This window comes from Neomonachus schauinslandi, chromosome 8 (assembly GCF_002201575.2).
Source record: "Neomonachus schauinslandi chromosome 8, ASM220157v2, whole genome shotgun sequence".
In the NCBI taxonomy this organism is placed as follows: Eukaryota; Metazoa; Chordata; class Mammalia; order Carnivora; family Phocidae; genus Neomonachus; species Neomonachus schauinslandi.
The window spans coordinates 69700922-69718796 of NC_058410.1; the positions used below are offsets into that span (position 1 = coordinate 69700922).

Consider the following 17875-nt stretch of genomic DNA (forward strand, 5'->3'; position numbering starts at 1 on the left):
TCTTGGAAAACCCATTCTCTGAGAAGACTGCTCATGCCTGAGAGCCTCATAAATTCATCCAGGGAACTAGGTGCCTGTTTAATATAATAATGAAATTTTCAACTAAGCCTTTTAGTTCCAAGTGATTGCACTGCGTACTTCTAGTGTCGCTGTGGGAGTGTGGCCATCTGGGAGGAGGGGCTCTTTCTTTCTCTTTTGGTGGTGGTGTGTGTGTGGCGGGGGGGAGACTTTACATTCCGGTGCCTGATCTGTGAACAGCACTGCCTCCCCTCTCCTGGGCCCATCTGGAAATGCACGCTTGTAGACACCTGCATCAGGTCCAAGCCCTGCTGTCAGTCGCTGCTTTCCTGGCTCTCCCACTTATCCTGACCTGTTTTCTGGCCCATCTGTGGCCTTGGCAGTAGCCCCTGCCTGCCTGCCTAGGTCTGCCGGCACCCTAAATTAGGGAGCTTGAGCAGGACGTAGCAGCCGGGTTGTGGGAGCGCTGCCGCATGGGGGGCGAGCTCTTGTCTATGTCCCACTCAGCTGTCTCTTCGAAGCTCCAGGTTTTTCCCCAAGTCACTCTGCTGCTGTTTCTGTAGTTGTTGAACCAGGTGGCAGTGGTAGTAGCCCGACCCTTGGGTAAGTAGATTCCAGTCAGAGGACTCCTCTTTTCGAGACAGCGGCGTAGCAAGTACTCACTTCAATACCATGTTGTGCTTACGTAGCAACTGGCATTTCTAGAATTCAAATGTCCAACGCAGCTCTATCCTAGGTGTTTGTACTATGCCTATAAGGTGGCTAAAAGTAGGTTCGCTTGCCTGTTTTTAAGTTGCAACTGTAATTTGGTTTTAATTTTACCTGAACAGGAAAAGTGGCCCTTCAATTTGGGTTGGTAAATGTGTGTTTTCTTTTATTTTGTTTCTTGTGGGGTTTTTTTTCCCCCCTAGCTGTAGGGAATAGAAAGGTATAAGAATGTTTGAGAAATTTGTCTTTTTAAGTTCCACTTTCAAAAAGGGTAGAAAAATATTGTTGAGAGCTATCATTTACTTAAAAGAAGGAATAATGAAATAAGCTGTTTTAGAGTCTGTGTAATATATACTTTTGTATTGGAAGCAGACTGTAAAGACCATGTTTTCAGGAATTTTTTTTTTTTAAAGATTTTATTTATTTATTTGACAGAGAGAGAGAGAGCTAGAGCAGGAACACAAGCAGGGGGAGTGGGAGAGGGAGAAGCAGGCTTCTTGCTGAGCAGGGAGCCCGATGCGGGGCTGGATCCCAGGACCCTGGGATCATGACCCGAGCCGAAGGCAGACACTTAACGACTGAGCCACCCAGGCGCCCTCAGGAATTTTTATATGATGCAATTACAAGCACTGAAAAGAAAAGCAAACTTCAGGCGATCTTGGCAGGCACTTGCACGTCATTGCCTGTATTTCTAAACAGGGCTCTGTTGGTCTGACACCTCAAATTTTTATTTTTTCCTTGTGAATTCCTCACAATCACAGGATTGCCAGATAAATATTTCACCAAGGAGAAAATGTGTCCTCCCAGAACGTTGTAAAATGAAAGAGCATGAAATGATCCGGAGTGATTTCCTGTGAGCTAACTGCATGACACTGTCAGCCCCCCAGGCAGAGCCCACAACATGTCCCACACCCCAGGGCCACCCTTGGCCCCCTGAAGCCATGTCTCACGGGCCTTGGGATCCAAAATGAAGTGTCGGCTTCATCTACATTGGTGATTTTGACCTGCCTGTAATTCCTAGGTCTAGTTTTTTTTTTTTTTTTTTAAAGATTTTATTTATTTATTTGACAGAGAGCAACACAGCTAGAGAGGGAACACAAGCAGGGGGAGTGGGAGAGGGAGAAGCAGGCTTCTTGCTGAGCAGGGAGCCCGATGCGGGGCTCCATCCCAGGACGCTCGGACCATGGCCGGAGCCGAAGGCAGATGCTTAACAACTGAGCCACTCAGGCACCCCCTATATCTAGTTTTGGAATAGGAACTAAGGCGATGTATTTTTCTTGTATTTTTATTTGTTGTAGGAAATATTAACAGACACAGTGGGGAAAATCAGCCACGTGCCCTCTGTTCGAATAAACCAAGTATTTTCTTCTCTTAAATGTTATTTTTAGTCCTCCTAGATATGTGCCACTTCATCACTTACATGCCACTTCATCACTTAGTTGGTAATCAGATCATTTTATATGGCTAGCAGGAAGTTACAGTAACAACTTCTGATCTTTTGAGATTGTGATACTCTCTTGACATTGGCTAGTTTTGCTCACAGACGTGTCCCCTTAACTCCTCTCTTCAGTTAACGACATAAACCATAACAATTTTTGAGGTATAATTTACATACAATAAAATGCATTCATTGTGAGTTTACAGTTCAGTGAGTTTGACAAATGGGTATAACTTGTAACGACTCCACAGTCAAGATATAGAATATTTCTACCACCCGAAAAGCTTCCTTTGTTGTCCTTTCGCAGCCTGCCCCTGATTTTCAAGACAATGTAAATGAATTCTGTATGTTGTTTAGGGATACATATATATGTAGTAACATATAAAGAGATGATTGAGAATAAACACTAAACTCAGGAATAGTGGATACCTCTGGAGGGTGGGGGGTAGAGTGATGGGGTGGGCTGGGAGGTTGGGGAGAGACCCATGGGACTTCAGTGTCTACTGTTTGATTTCTTTTTTTTTTTTAAGTTTATGTATTTAATCAATCACTGTACCCAATGTGGGGCTCGAACTCACGACTTCAAGATCAAGAGTCACATGCTCAGGGCGCCTGGCTGGCTCACTTGATAGAACATGCAACTCTTGATCTCACTGTTATGAGTTTGAGCCCCATGTTGGGTGCCCAGGTTACTTAAAAAAAAAAAAGAGTTGCATGGTCCTCCAGCTGAGGCAGCCAGGCACCACTGCTGTTTGATTTCTTAAACAAGGAGATGCATATGCAGATGTTCATCATATTATCATAAAAGTGTCATTTGTAGGAAGGAGAAAAAAACAGTATTGCGTTATTTGGGTCAGTTACTCTAGATCAGATGTCAGCAAACTCTTTCTGTAGAGGGCTAGATGGTAAGTATTTTAAGCTTTGCAGGCTGTCTGTACCATCTCCGAGGAGTTTCCACAGAGGAACACCCCTCAACTCTGCCACTGCACCACAAAAGCAGCCATAGACAATATGTAAATAGATGAGTATGGCTGTGTTCCAATAAAACTTTACTTATAAGCAACACACAGTGGATCCAATTTGGCCCTTGGGCCATGCTTTGCTGACCTCTGCTCTAGACCAGTGCTCTTATCTTTTCTCCTGGCTCCTTCCCCATCCTCCCAGCGACCCATATCACATTTCCATCTCTGTTTATCACTGTTCACCCAGGGACTCAAAAATGTGGGAAGAATAGTATCCCAGGGAAGGTTCTAGGTGGTATGGGGTCATTTTGAATTCATAAAACTGCAACGCTGATCTTAATGACTGTCATCAAGCTACATCATAACTGCCTACAGCTGTGTTTTTCCTGCCTTTCTTTTTCATCTCTTTGTTCATGAAACTTCAGTTTTCCAACTTGAATTCCGTGAAACCAGCTTTTATTTGGGCTTTTGCAAAATATTTTGGAGGATTGTACCCACATGGTTTCCAAATTAGGAGTGTATATGAAAGAAAAAAAAAAGGTAACTGTGAAGTAAGGTGATGGGTAGATTAATTAACTTGATTGGGAAGATCATTTCATGATGTATGCATATATCAAAACATCATATTGTACACCTTAAATGTACACAGTGTTTATTTGTTGATCATACCTCAATAAAACTGGGGAAAAAAGAGTGTCTGTGGAAGGCAGCGTAGAAGGGTTTGGCCTCCCCTGACAGGAATGTGCCTTTGTTCCCAGGATGACTACATGGAAGCCTTGGCCAGGCTCCACCTCACCGTGACCAGGGCCTACAAAGTGAACACTGACATCAACTTCGAGGTGTTTATTCATAAAGTGGATGGTCTGTCAGATGACCACAAAATTGAAACCCAAAGAGATATTCATCAGAGGGCAAACGATGACCTTGCAGATGCTGGATTAGAAAAAATTCACCTCAGGTGAGAACAGAAACCCTTCCGGAATCACAGTAATCGACGGAAAAAAGCAGGTGTGGAGTCCAAAGTCAGCACGAGCAGTTTGGTGTTCACCTGTTTACCCTCTTTGTGCTGTACACATTGGGACAGGATTTGGGCAAAGCAAACTTTGCATGTGCTAATTCTAATTCTTGTTTTTGTTTTTTAAACAAATGGTCAAAGCTAATGTTTTCCCCACATGTGAAAAACATAAAACTCAGGAACATAATCTAGGAAGTTAATCAATGCTGAAGTTTATAATTCTTGATAAATATGATAGTATTTATAGTCACAAGTAAAAGAGAATTCTGAAGATAATTCAAATAGAAATACAGAGGAAAACCACTTCTCTGTCAGTTGTTTTTCTTTTTAAGATTTTATTTTTAAGTAATCTCTACTCCAACATGGGGCTCGAACTTACAACCCCAAGATCAAGAGTCGCATGTTCCACCAACTAAGCCAGCCAGGTGCCCCTCTATTAGTTTTTTATGGGGAACTGTATGCATCATTCGATTTGCAGATTGGAAAATGAAGATCTTAGATGCTTCAATACCAGTAACATAGCCATTACTAACCTAACAGGAGTGTATAGAGATGACCTGGTGGGGATTCTTCTGCAGAATGTAAGGAAACTCATATGGGCACATACCACTGTATTTTTAAGCTTTCCAGTCCAGCCAGTCAGCAGATGAGAATGGGCACAATTCTTGCTTTTTGGGGGCTGGGGAGGAATGGCTTGTTAAGACACGTTCATTTTTTGCTGAGGTCATTGTAAGTTCTGAAGGGGGCTAGAATGCGTGCGTAGGGACTGTAGGTACACACGGCCGGGCACCAGTGTTGTGACAGCCTAAGCAATCTGTTCCCCAATCAGAAGGAAAATGTGACGAAATACTGTTTTCTCTTTCAGCTTCTATTTGACAAGCATATATGATCATTCAATATTTGAAGCTTTTAGCAAAGTGGTTCAGAAACTGATTCCACAACTCCCCACCCTGGAGAATTTGCTAAACATCTTTATCTCAGTAAGTAAATAATTTTCTCCTGGTAGAATCATTTGCAGAATTTTAGAATAACATTGCAGGTGTGAAAATGGTCTTATTTCTGCTTGCTCTTACGGCATTGCAAGGTCACTGAAGGGATTACTCTGGAAGATTGCTCCTACGTGCTGTTTTATGTTCTCTAACATTTCACTCCCCAAACCATTCCTGTACTGCCCTGGTATAATTAGAGTGTTTATTAAAGTTGTAGGCAGTCATTCAATGTTGATAGAGCCCTACGAGATGCAGGAAGCTTAAGGGTGGTTGTGGCACTAAGATATAACCTGTTGAATATTTTCTATCTGTTTAACACTGTGGATGATGTGCTGGCTGAATGAATCCTATAGACCGTCAGGTCTAGGAAAGCTCTGCTGCTGACTCGAGTCAGACTTGTTGGTTGTACTCATATTTACTCTGTCGCTCCATAGTTTGGGTTTGTTTATTTTTAAAATTTTATTTATTTATTTATTTAAAGATTTTATTTATTTGACAGAGAGAGAGAGTACAAGCAGGGGGAGTGGCAGGCAGAGGGAGAGGGAGAAGCAGACTCCCTGCTGAGCAGGGACCCTGCTGTGAGGATCCTGGGATCATGACCTGAGCTGAAGGTAGACGCTCAACCAACTGAGCCACCCAGGTGTCCCTAAATTTATTTTATTTTAAAATTTACAGTCAGTAAAATTAGTGTTTTTACTTGCCTTTTCCTAACTGCAGGTACATCTCTAAGAGCCAGGAAACACTGCCCAATTTGTTTACCTACAGTAAATAATTTATGAAAAATAAGAATTTTCCATTTCTTATGCAAATCCATTATAAAGGTTTATGTGAGGTTTAAATTGTAATAAAATAGAACAAAACTTTTAGTAAATTAATTTTTGTTCATTCATATTTTACATTGAGGATGGCATGTAATTTTTTTTATACAGTGATGACATGTTCTAAAATCATTGTCCCTTTAAGACAGTATCTTCTTTTTGTTTCAGAATTCTGGAATTGAAAAGGCATTTCTCTTTGATGTGGTCAGTAAAATTTATATTGCAACTGATAGTACCCCAGTGGATATGCAAACCTATGAGCTCTGCTGTGATATGATCGATGTGGTTATTGACATCTCTTGTATTTATGGGTAAGTAAAATATTCTTAAAGGGTACAAATAAGCCATACTTCAGATTAGAAAATGAAACCTTTCATAACCTTTGTAACATTTGCATTTACTTATTTGATTTTAATACTTTTGTTTTAAATGACTGAGATCTGTAAATAAATATACCACTTAGCATGCAATAACAACCAAAAATAATTGAGTAAATGCCTGACATTTTACTAATAAGTGTATTGCATACATTATATCATTTAATTCCCTGCTATTCCATGAGGTGGGAATTATTATCCCCATTTTAGAAATGGGGAAACTGAGGTTCAGAGTGGTTAGATTTCTGACCCCTTCTCACACTGTCAATAAAGGACAGAACTGGAATTTGAACTCAAATCTAACTGATTCCTGGTTCTTCTACTGAAAAATCTGTCATCATATCATAATGTCATACACACTTGGGAGAGACTAATAGGATCCTCGAACTCTAAATACATATCTCATATTAACAATAGTTCTATTACTTTCTTCATTATAGGAAATAACTGCCGGATTTTCTTTAACATACTTTGTCTTCTTTTACGAGCAGCAGAGAATTACAAAACTAAGCAAACAACATTACCTGTTTATTATCATGGTCTTAGAGTCTTGGGAAACGGAACCTCCTGTACACTTCCAATATTTTTTTTTTTTTTAAAGATTTTATTTATTTATTTGAGACAGAGAGAATGAGAGACAGAGAGCATGAGAGGGAGGAGGGTCAGAGGGAGAAGCAGACTCCCTGCCGAGCAGGGAGCCCGATGCGGGACTCGATCCAGGGACTCCAGGATCATGACCTGAGCCGAAGGCAGTCGCTTAACCAACTGAGCCACCCAGGCGCCCGGTACACTTCCAATATTATAAAATAAACAAGGAGTGGAAAAAACTGATTGTCGTACCAGACATAGAAACAATTCTACATAATTTTAAATTTCCTGAATGGGTGTCATATAGAGTAAATGGATATGAATTAGTTTGTCTGTCTTATTAAGATCAAGTTGTTGCTGTCGATTTATATTGGATCTTACATGTTTATCCAATCATTGATGGGTAAGGCTCTTGTTCATCTTCCCTTTTACTCACCAGCTGTTACCTGCCTCACACAGCCTCCTCCGTCAACTTCGGTGAGGTTCCCGGTCTCCCCATTTCTCTCTTCCTCTGTCTGAAAATCCTTTGCCCCCTCAGTTCAGATTCTTTCTGCTATACACACAAGCACGCAGGGTCCCTTCCATTATGAAATAGGGAAAGTGATACTATTATACTGTAGTGAGGATGACATATCGTTAGGCTTCAGCTGGTAGGCCCTGGATAAATGTTGCTGCCATTATTATTATTATTAATTATTATTATTATTATTAAACGTTGCCATCTGGCTTTAGGAACAGACCTTATTCCCCAAGATTACTGCGTTCTTAGTATTATTATTAAACACTGCCATCTGGCTTCAGAAATAGACCTTGTTTTCCAAGATTATTGCTCTATAGCATTCTATTGTTTTTAAACTCTAAGTGGATTGACCTTGAAATAGTCATGGAAACTGAATGTATCCTGATTACAGTCTAGATTGCTGTGGTAATCAAATACAATAAACACAATTAATCTGGCACCTATTTAATGATAAGCGTAATCATTATTGTGCCATATGGTAATTAGATGTAAGTGGTAAACTGTTCATGTAAATGATGTTAATCAGAGTTCCTCTTACCCAGCTAAAACAAACATGAGGAGGGCGGCAGCAGGAGGAGTCAGATTGTTTTTCTGTGGCGGAATGCAGTGCTTCTGAGAACCCATCAGGTGCAGTAAGAACCAGTCTGGGTCACCAGTTGGGCTTGGGCCCTGGAGTTTCCTCAGTGTTTGCTGGAGCCACAAGGAGCCAGCCCAGCTAACTGGCAGTGACGGAGGAAACAGGCTTGCTGCCAGGTCCCAGCTGCTCCGTGGAGACCAGCAGGGCCCGAGGCAGGTGACCCGGCGCCCCGGTCAGTCTGCCCCGGAATCTGCTGAGCGTGTGCTCTCCAAACGCGCGCGCGTGCGCACACACACACACACACACACACTTTAAAATACATTGCAGCTGCCTGTGTTCTCACTGCTTTGTGAACGCAGACTTGAGGAGTAGCACATAGTTGTTGCAGTAGTAATCCGTCACCAGTGTTTACTTGTAATTTTTTTTGTCTTTCTGGTTTTTCCAATTTGTTTAATGCCTACTTTTTTCTGAATATGAATGCAATCCATGCTCATTGCAAAAAATATGTAAAAGCATAAAGAATAAAATTAAAATAGCCCATAATATCATCACCTAGAGGCAGTCACTATTACCATTTTATTATGTTTTATTCTTTTTTTTTAAAGATTTCATTTATTTATTTGAGAGAGAGCATGAGTGGGAGGGGAGAGGGACACAGGGAGAAGCAGACTCCCCACTGAGCAAGGAGCTGGACTTGGGGCTTGATCCCAGGACGCTGGGATCGTGACCTGAGCTGAAGGCAGATGCTTAACTGACTGAGCCACCCAGTTGCCCCTAATGTGTTTTATTCTTATTTCTCTGTGTAATTTTTAGGATAATGTGATCACTTTGTATATATAATTTTATATATATCCTGCTTTATGCATTTAACATTATCACCTAAGAATTTTCTTGTGTTATTAAGTGCTGTTAGTAAATTTTCTTCATTGGGTAAAAAAATTCAAATGTTTCAGTTTTTTGTTCTCAGAACATTGCTTATTAGCGAGAGAAATTCAGTCTAGAAAAACAGCAGCTAAAAATAGTACAAAGGATGTTAAGAATTCTGATAAAGCATCTTTAACATCTGAGATCCAACACTTCTTAAAGATTTTTCTTTAATGTTTTGGTAGGTCACAGTGAGTTGAATCCTTTTTAAAAAAATTTTCTTCCCCGGGCGCCTGGATGGCTCAGTCATTAAGGGCCTGCCTTTGGCTCAGGTCATGATCCCAGGGTCCTGGGTTGGAGTCCCACATCCGCATAAGGTGTCCTGCTCTGCGGGAAGCCTGCTCCTCCCTCTCCCACTCCCCCTGCTCGAGTTCCCTCTCTCACTGTCTCTCTCTGTCAAATAAATAAAATCTTTAAAAACAAACAAAAAAACCACTTTCTTCCCCAATTTACTTTTAAGTAGCCATGTATGTGCCAGTTGAAAATATTCTCAAAACTAAGAACTTACATTTCCTTTGAAATACTCTACAATTCAGGCTTTTTATTTAATCTGGTTTGTCACCCTACCTCCTTATGATATCTTTGAGACTAAAAGCATTAACCCTGAAATTAGATTAGTTTGAGGTCCGGGCTCTACCCCCATCATCAGCTTTGACCAAATTATCCTATTTCCCCTAGCCTCAGTTCCTCAATACCCAGCTTAGAGGATTCTTAGGCCAGGCCATAGATAATTCATGATAAAAACTAAGAATGGTGCCTGTCACATTGTAAATGTTGGCTCTTATTCTGCAAAGGGATCAGGCTTAGCACCAGTCGTGTTACTATGTTGTATTAATAAGGTCTAGCACAATTCCAATTAAGTCAAATTTATGGTCAATTATTCATTAATTTGGGAAGTAAAAATACACATACACATACAGTTTCAGATAAGGGGAAACGGTGCAGAAAAGTGCTCCTTTGCCTATGAGGAGAGGACATGTACCTCTGATTACATCAGTGTCTTTAGAGGGTCCAGTTTTGATCATTAAAGGGCATCATTCATTATCATCATCATCATCATCATGGTTAACATTCATTGTGCATTTTACATGGTCTGAGGACTATGCTCAGTGCTATATATCTATTATTTCATTGCATTGGGAAACTTTGAGGTAATTACTGTTAGTATACAGATAAGGGAATTGAGGCTCAAAGAAGTTACCTTGCTCCAGTTCACAAAATAAGTGAGCTGGCGTTCAAACCCAAGTCATCTGTGTCTGCAGGCCACATCTTTTCTTAAATAGACCAGTGTATTTATTTAGTGTTTAGTTTTGAAAAAATTTCAAACCTACAGAAAATGTGCAAGGATAGTCCAGTGAGCTCCTATATGATACCGTTCACTGGGATCCACCCATTTTTACCAATTTGCCATATTTGCTCTCTCTTTTTCTAATACATTTTGTGGTTGGTTTTTGCCAAACCATTTGAGAGTGAATTGCAGACATCATGATTCTTTGATCCTAGCTACTTGAGTGTCTATCTCTTTAAAAAAAAACAGACATTCTCTTACAGGACCACTGTTTACCAAATTAAGCATATTTAGCATGGCTACAATAATGCACTATCTAATATATTGTCCATATTCAGATCTTACCAATGGTCCCAATTCTATCTTTTATCCCTGATCCGGGATCTAGGCCAGTGTTTGGCTGTCATGTCTCCTTAGGCTTCTGTAATTTGGAAGAGTCATTCGGCTCTCCTCAGTCTTCATCAGACCATGCTTTTGACAGCCTGGTTATTCTGTCAGGAAAAAACAAGAAGCCCTTATGGGCTATGGAGGGAAGAATGGCTAACCTCCATCCCTCACCTGTGTTCCTCAGGTGCCTGGAGAGATGCCTCCCTTCCCCAACAGCCACTCATTGTGTCCGTAGGAAGGGACTGTCATACACCATGTACATTCTTGTGATTTTTTGTTTTGAAGACTTTTGCTGAAAGGCCCTGTAATTGTAAACAACTTCTCATTATGATTATCACTCTGTGTAGTAGAGCTGGTCTCTGTCGCTGGGTTACAATTTGTAGTTTCTTCTCAATGGTCACATACATTCTGGTTTCTGTCCCCATGTAGTCTCAAAGAAGATGGAGCAGGAACCCCGTATGACAAGGAATCCACAGCCATTATAAAGCTGAACAATACCACAGTTCTTTATTTAAAAGAGGTGACGAAGTTCCTGGCTCTTGTCTGCTTTGTCAGAGAGGAAAGCTTTGAAAGAAAAGGTAATTTTGTGTGTGTGTGATTTAAATGAAATGTTTCATTTCAGACTGATAACTGCTTCTACTGCTTGTCGAATGTGGGTGATCAGCAGCATGCCTCCTGAAGCTTCCAGGCTTGAGTCACAGGTCACCTTGGCTCCTCACCATGGCTGCCAGGCTTTTGGGATCCAGGAAGCAGCCTGCCCTCTAGTGATGCAGTGCTATGACGAGAGGGGGCAGCAGACAGTCCTCCCAGGGGTTCTGGCTTTTCCTGGAGTGAAGCTGGTTGAAGCCTTGTTAACAGGCTGTAACATCTCTTGCCAGGGAGGGCCCAGCAGCCTGCGGTGAGGGCCAAGGCCTCCCTCCTGGTCCACTCCTCTAGAAGGTCTTAGGGACCGTGGGACCACTTGAGATCCCTGTGTAAAGGAGGGGATTTGTACAACATTAAAGCGAGACGTATTTAACTTCTCTTCACCCTTTATACATTCTTTAGTCCTCAAAACACAGGGATGGCATCATGATTCTGAAAAGGGAAGACATGAATGTACTTAATAAGGTCACTAATAAGTGAAACAAAAACAAAAGATATATAAATGATAAATGTGATATAATATAAATGTATAATATATAAATATAAAATAAATAAGTAAATAAATATAAATAAAATAAAACTAAAGCAACTAACCTCAAAGAGATACTCATTTTCCCCCTACTGTTTAAACTGGGAATTTAAACTACTATTTAAAACAGCTTACTGACATGCTAGGGATTTTTGCTAGCAACTAGGGCATGATTTACCAATTTGGGGGGTAAAAAAATTCCCAACAGAGTGCCAATAGTAACATTTACTAAAATAGCCTTTTTTCCTCCCTTATAAGCACACATGTTCATTATAAAAATATTTTGAGAATTTGGGGAAGTATAAATAACAAAATGAAACCACTCAATTTTGCCATCTAGAGCTAAATTCTATGTTACATTTCTGAGATTTTCTTTCTCTTTTCTTTCCTCCCCCCCCATCTTGCCTTCTTCCCTTCTCTCATCCCTCCTTTCCTGCCAACAAGAGGGGGCCATATTGTCTATCTGGTTTTACATCTGTTATTTTTACTCATTTATATCATGAAAATGTTCCTAAGTCATTGAGCATGGAAACATAATTTACATTTTTATTGTTTCTTTTTATTACAAAAGCAACAGATTCACTTAGAAAATTTAGAAGTAACATGGGGCGCCTGGGTGGCTCAGTCGTTAAGCGTCTGCCTTCAGCTCGGGTCAAGATCCTGGGGTCCTGGGATCAAGCCCCTCATCGGGCTCCCTGCTCAGCGGGAAGCCTGCTTCTCCCTCTCCCACTCCCCCTGCTTATGTTTCCTCTCTCGCTGTGTCTCTCTCTGTCAAATAAATAAAATCTTTAAAAAAAAAAAAAAAGAAAATTTAGAAGTAACAAATAAGCAAAAAAATAATTATCGACAACTTCTCACTCAGAAATCACTCTCGACATTTTCTTTATAACTTTTCAGACTTTTTCATCTGTAGCTATGTCTCTATCTATATGTGATGGTATGATAAATATTACTATGTAACCATCACTGAATTACAGTGAGGTAATTACAGACATCTTTCTAATTCACTAAGCCTTTTTTTACCACATCATTTTAATGATTATGTTAGTTTCTTTTATTGTTAAAAATTTATATTGTTTCTAGATTTTAATGTTGTAAATAATCTGTAATGACCTTCTTTGCACTGTATATTTGTATACATTTTGGTTATTTCCTCCAGAGAAACTTCAGCAAATGGAATTACTTAGATCCAAGGGCAGGATAGGCATGTTTTGGTGGCTTCTAATTACCAAAATGTCCAGTGTTATGGGTTTATGCTACTAAGAGAATATAAGTGTGTCCATTTTGCTGTATTCCTATCAATATTCGGTATTAGCACTAAAAAATTATTTATTAAAAACTAGTATCATTTGAATTTACATTTCCTTGCTTCTTGGTGAAGTTGCATATTTTTCTTATATTTACTGACTGTTATCAACCAAATTGCCTTTTGTGTTCTTGGCCTTCAAAACTTGTAATTAAGTGGTGTTAATCTTTTACTCCTTAGTTTCATCTTGCTGAAAGTAAGAACAGGTTATATAATAGGCTCATGGAATTTTGACAGGACCATACCTTGTTTCATTCTCTCAATTATAGATGATTTTACCCAGACCCGGAACTATAAGTTTCTCTCGAAGTCCTACCACCAGTGTATGGCAGACAGAGCTAAGATTCCTGGGCTTGTCCCTACATAGAATCAGTTGTGTGTATTGTGTTTTAAACCATTATACATATATTTCCTTGGTTAAAGATATTTCTAGAATTTATATTTGGTGATTAATATTTCATGTTGATTTTGGAAGCTAAGTAAAATAAAATGCAAATAGTACAACTAGAGCCCCCAAACCATCTAGGTTAGTGGCAGGTCCTAAAATTTAGGGAACATTAGCATCAACCTGGAGAGCTTGTTTATTTTGAACTGATTTTAGACTGAATAGAAACGTTGCAAAAATAGTACACAGTTTACACATATTCCTCATCCACTTTCCCAAATATTAACATCTTACATACTATAGTAATGCAAAATTGGGAATCACCATTGGTATAATACTAATTAATAGCATTAATGAATTAATTAGTATACATTAAGAAACCATAGACCTTATTTAGATTTCACCATTTTTCCAAAAATACCCTTTTTGTGTTCCAGGATCCCCAATTGACTTAGTCACTATTCCTCCTAGTCTCCTACAATCTGTGATAGTTCTTTATCTTCCGTGACCTTGACACTTTTGAAGAGTACTGCTCAATTGTTTTGTAGAATGTCCCTCAAATAGGGTTTGTCTGCTGTTTCCACACAGTTGGAACAAGATTATGCACTTTGACAAGAATGTGTCCTTCTTAGTGCATCATATCAAGTGGTTCATGATGTTGATAAGTGTTATTACTACTGGTGATGCTGACCTTGATTTAGTTAAGGTAATGTCTGTCAGGTTTTTCCACTGGAAAGTTCCTGTCTTTCCCTTTGTAGTTAATAAATACTTTCAAACTATGTAAATCCTCTTCCTCCTCACACTTTTGCCCACTAATTTTAACATCCATCTATGGTTGTGGAAATAAATTTAATAATAAATAGAGTTTATTATGTGGATCTTTGTAAGTTACTGCTAAGCCACCTAGGTGGGATCATTTCTGAGGATAGGCAGATTTGGTAGAATTTATTAAACTAGCTAGAAACCTAGGTATTAGTTTTAATGTTGTAACTAGGAAATGGCAGACAGGTTTAACCCCATCATGTTAAACTCATGTGCTTTTTAGAGTGATTAGCTCCATTTGCCTGGGATGGAAGGGACTCCAAGGGCAGGAGACCTTCAGAGCTGATACTGGGAATGTTCCAGGCAAATGAGATGAGTTGGTCACCCTGGGGATCAGGTAGTCGTCTTTAAAAAGAACTTAATGCTTATAAATGCATAGAGTAGCTTGGTTTTGTTGCTTTACTTTTTCTTCTTTAAAGATTTTTATTTTTAAGTAATCTCTGTACGCAGCATGGGGCTCAAACTTCCAACCCCAAGATCAAGGGTCACATGCTCTACCAACTGAGCCAGCCAGGTGCCCCTGTTTTTCTTGTTTTAATCTCAAGTGTTGTAGAGTCACGTGGCGCTGATAACCGACACTAGTTGATTAGCTTTTCCTCATGCTGGGTCTCCCTCTGAGTTTTCATGAATGATCTCTGTGACTACTTTGGCAGAAAAGAGAGGATCAAAAGCAGATGTGGAGTTTTCAGCCTTGGCTGTACATTATAGGCACCTTGGGAAGCGAGGCAGTTAAAAAATTCAGACCTCTTGGCCCTCCTCTAAACAATTAGAATAGAATTCCTGGGAGAGGGGCCTAGGGTTTGTTAAAATTTTTTAAGTTCTCTGGATGTTTCTAAGGTGTGTCTAGGGTTGAGAACCACTGAAGCAGAGAAGGATGTGGAACCATCATGTAACTGTTTATGGTGGTGAAGATGTGTTTGTTCTGTTCGTGTCTCTGTTCTTGTAGTTTCAGCTGCCTTCAGTGAAAAGGTTGAAAGAAATAGCAGATACTTGGTATTTATGCTTACTTCCTTTAAAAACCTCAGTTGTGAATTTTTACTATTAAAACTCCAAATGCAATAAGATACTGTTACATTTTATTTTTTTAAAGACTGTATTTATTTATTTGACAGAGAGAGAGAGAGAGCACAAGCAGGGGGAAGCAGCAGGCAGAGGGAGGAGGGGGAAGCAGGCTCCCTGCTGAGCAGGGAGCCCGATGGATGTGGGACTCGATCCCAGGACCCTGGGCCAAAGGCAGATGCTTAACTGACTGAGCCACCCAGGTGCCCCGATACTGTTACATTTTAAATTGCGAAGATTAAAAAGTTAAGATTTGTCAGGAACTATCAACAGAATATTTCTGCAAGTTGAATTCTCACTGAGCCAAATTTTTTCTAGCTAAGCTTTCTTCCCAAGGCAGTTGGTTGCCTATATCGGCAAAGAATTTTGAGGTTGTTCTCACATCTCCTATCCCAATTCCCACTAAATAAAATCATTTCTTTGCTTCTTGTTTATTTTCTTTTAATTACTTGCTTTATCTGGAAGATGGTCCCAAGAAACAAAAATGAGGAAGTAGGGAAATGAGACAAGGCAGGTAGGAAAGCTACCCACAGTGGTGTCAATGAGCAGCTTTAGGTTCACTCCCGATAAGAGAGCCTCTGAGAAGCTGTGTGGAACAAACTCAGAATCACCCCAGTTGAATATGGGAGACTGCAACATTTATCCACCTTCCTCCATACCCCTTTGTTTGAGGGGTGCCCTCAGAACGTTCATTCCCATATCCCTGGTATCTATGTGCAGTCAACTAAGTTCTGTGGTACCAAAGAAAACCTCAGGCAGAAAAGAGATGCTTTTTTTTTCCTTAAGATTTTATTTTTGAGGGCGCCTGGGTGGCTCAGATGGTTGAGCGTCTGCCTTCGGCTCAGGTCATGATCCCAGGGTCCTGGGATCGAGTCCCACATCAGGCTCGCTGCTCCTTGGGAGCCTGCTTCTCTCTCTCTCTCTCTCTCTGTCTCTCATGAATAAATAAAAAATAAAATCTTAAAAAAAAAAGATTTTATTTTTGAGTAATCTCTACACCCAACGTGGGGCTCAAACTCACAACACTGAGATCAGAAGTCGCGTGCTCTACTGACTGAGCCAGTCAGGCGCCCCTGGGCTTATTTATTTTTTATTACTTTCCCCCTCATTCCAGTAGTCTTGTCTTGAGGAGATCGCTTAGAGGTTTTATTGCACTGTGGTCACTGTCACTTCAGAAGCAGCAGAGGGCGCCGCTCAGAAGGTTTCCTGCTTCTGGACGCTGAGCTGGTGTTTCCTCCAGGGCACTTGCGGTCATATGACTGCTTTGAAGAATTTCACTCCTTGGCTGGGATCCCAATTCTTTTTTATTTTGGTTGGGGCTTTGGAAGCATCACCTCAGTGGATGGAAATAATTGTTGGGCTGGTTATTTTAATAAATGTAAAGATAGTAAATCGAACCAACTGCCTTATCCTAATTGGTATAAACATAATGTTGCTCTCAACACTTTTACAAATTTGTGTGCTGAAAAATGCACTCAAGACTTGGGATTCATCTTTTATTTCATTCTTGTACCAGTGATTTCAGAAAACACAAAAAGGTTTTCCCTTACTATTTCTGCTTTTATTTTTAATTTTTTAAATTTTTTAATTTTTAAATTTTTTATTTTTTAATTTTTTAAAGATTTTATTTATTTATTTGAGAGAGAGAGAATGAGAGAGAGCACATGAGAGGGGGGAGGGCCAGAGGGAGAAGCAGACTCCCTGCCGAGCAGGGAGCCCGATGCGGGACTCGATGCGGGACTCGATCCAGGGACTCGATCCAGGGACTCGATCCAGGGACTCGATCCAGGGACTCCAGGATCATGACCTCAGCCGAAGGTAGTCGCTTAACCAACTGAGCCACCCAGGCGCCCCTATTTCTGCTTTTAAAATTTACTTAGAGTTGAAAAACCAAGAATGTCATTGGTTGTTGAACTTCTGAGCTTGCAGTTGACCTGAGGTGACTGCTATCACTATAAAATCAGAGACAGGGACCTTGTCTCCCCAGGGCTTCTGACAGTGGCTTAAATATAATAGGTATTCAGTGAATATTGATCGATTGAATGATGGATACTGAAGCTTTGAGATCGCAGCCACACTTCAAGTCAGGGTCTGCCTCCACTCACAGTCAATTTAATAATCCCTTTTGGGGAAAAATTATAAATATTTCATGGAAGATATATCTTAATTATAAGAACTCTTGAATTCTGATAGGTCAAAAAAAAATGTGCACTTCAGTTGGTCCTTCAATGTTGTAGGTCATAGACACCTTTGAAAATGTGATCTGTACTCTGGAACCTTTCCATAGGAAAACATGTACATTCACAGAACCTCGCCTGCGATGCCTCAAGCCGGCTGCAGAGCTGCTAGGGAAATCTGTGGACCTTCCGTTAAGGCCACTCTTCTGTCTCCCCCGAGTTGCTTGTCCCGGCCATGGCAGACACGACAAGAGGAGATTCTCTCTTTCTTTCTTTCTTTTTTTCTTTCTTTCTTTCTTTCTTTCTTTCTTTCTTTCTTTCTTTCTTTCTTTCTTTCTTTCTT

The 17875-nt window shown here is 40.2% G+C and overlaps 1 protein-coding gene across 1 annotated transcript in view; it reads left to right on the plus strand.

Annotated features, from left to right (window-relative positions):
- Nucleotides 1-17875, plus strand: part of RRAGD (Ras related GTP binding D) — a 37773-nt gene that overhangs the window by 19167 nt on the left and 731 nt on the right. Inside the window, exons 3-6 of the mRNA XM_021693450.1 lie at nt 3885-4084; nt 5007-5121; nt 6117-6259; nt 11039-11187. Coding sequence (XP_021549125.1) covers nt 3885-4084; nt 5007-5121; nt 6117-6259; nt 11039-11187 — 607 coding nt within the window. The remainder of the gene's footprint in view (nt 1-3884; nt 4085-5006; nt 5122-6116; nt 6260-11038; nt 11188-17875) is intronic.